This window comes from Mesitornis unicolor, unplaced genomic scaffold (assembly GCF_000695765.1).
Source record: "Mesitornis unicolor isolate BGI_N332 unplaced genomic scaffold, ASM69576v1 scaffold7498, whole genome shotgun sequence".
Classification (NCBI taxonomy): Eukaryota; Metazoa; Chordata; class Aves; order Mesitornithiformes; family Mesitornithidae; genus Mesitornis; species Mesitornis unicolor.
In genome coordinates, this window is record NW_010202489.1 from 78,566 (window position 1) to 78,784 (window position 219).

The 219-nt window shown below is 73.5% G+C and overlaps 1 protein-coding gene across 1 annotated transcript in view; it reads right to left on the minus strand.

The window, feature by feature from the left end:
* Positions 1–64, minus strand: part of TADA1 (transcriptional adaptor 1) — a 14,638-nt gene extending 14,574 nt beyond the window's left edge. The window contains exon 1 of the mRNA XM_010190405.1: positions 15–64. Coding sequence (XP_010188707.1) covers positions 15–64 — 50 coding nt within the window. The remainder of the gene's footprint in view (positions 1–14) is intronic.
* Positions 65–219: the final 155 nt, after the last annotated feature.

The window sequence follows — 219 nt, forward strand, 5'->3', positions numbered from 1 at the left end:
AAAACCGCCGCGACCGGCCCAGAAGCCGCGCCGCCAGCCGTAAAGTGCGGCGGCCGCGCGTCATGTGACGAGCTGCCGAGCGCTCCTCCCCGCTGCCCGGGAGGAGGCCGTGCCGCGCATGCGGAGAGGGGGCGGTGGCGACCGGAGCGGCACTAGGGCGAGAGCGGCATCGTGATCGGGGTCGTTATCGTAGCCATGCCGGGCCTGCTGCTGGGCGAC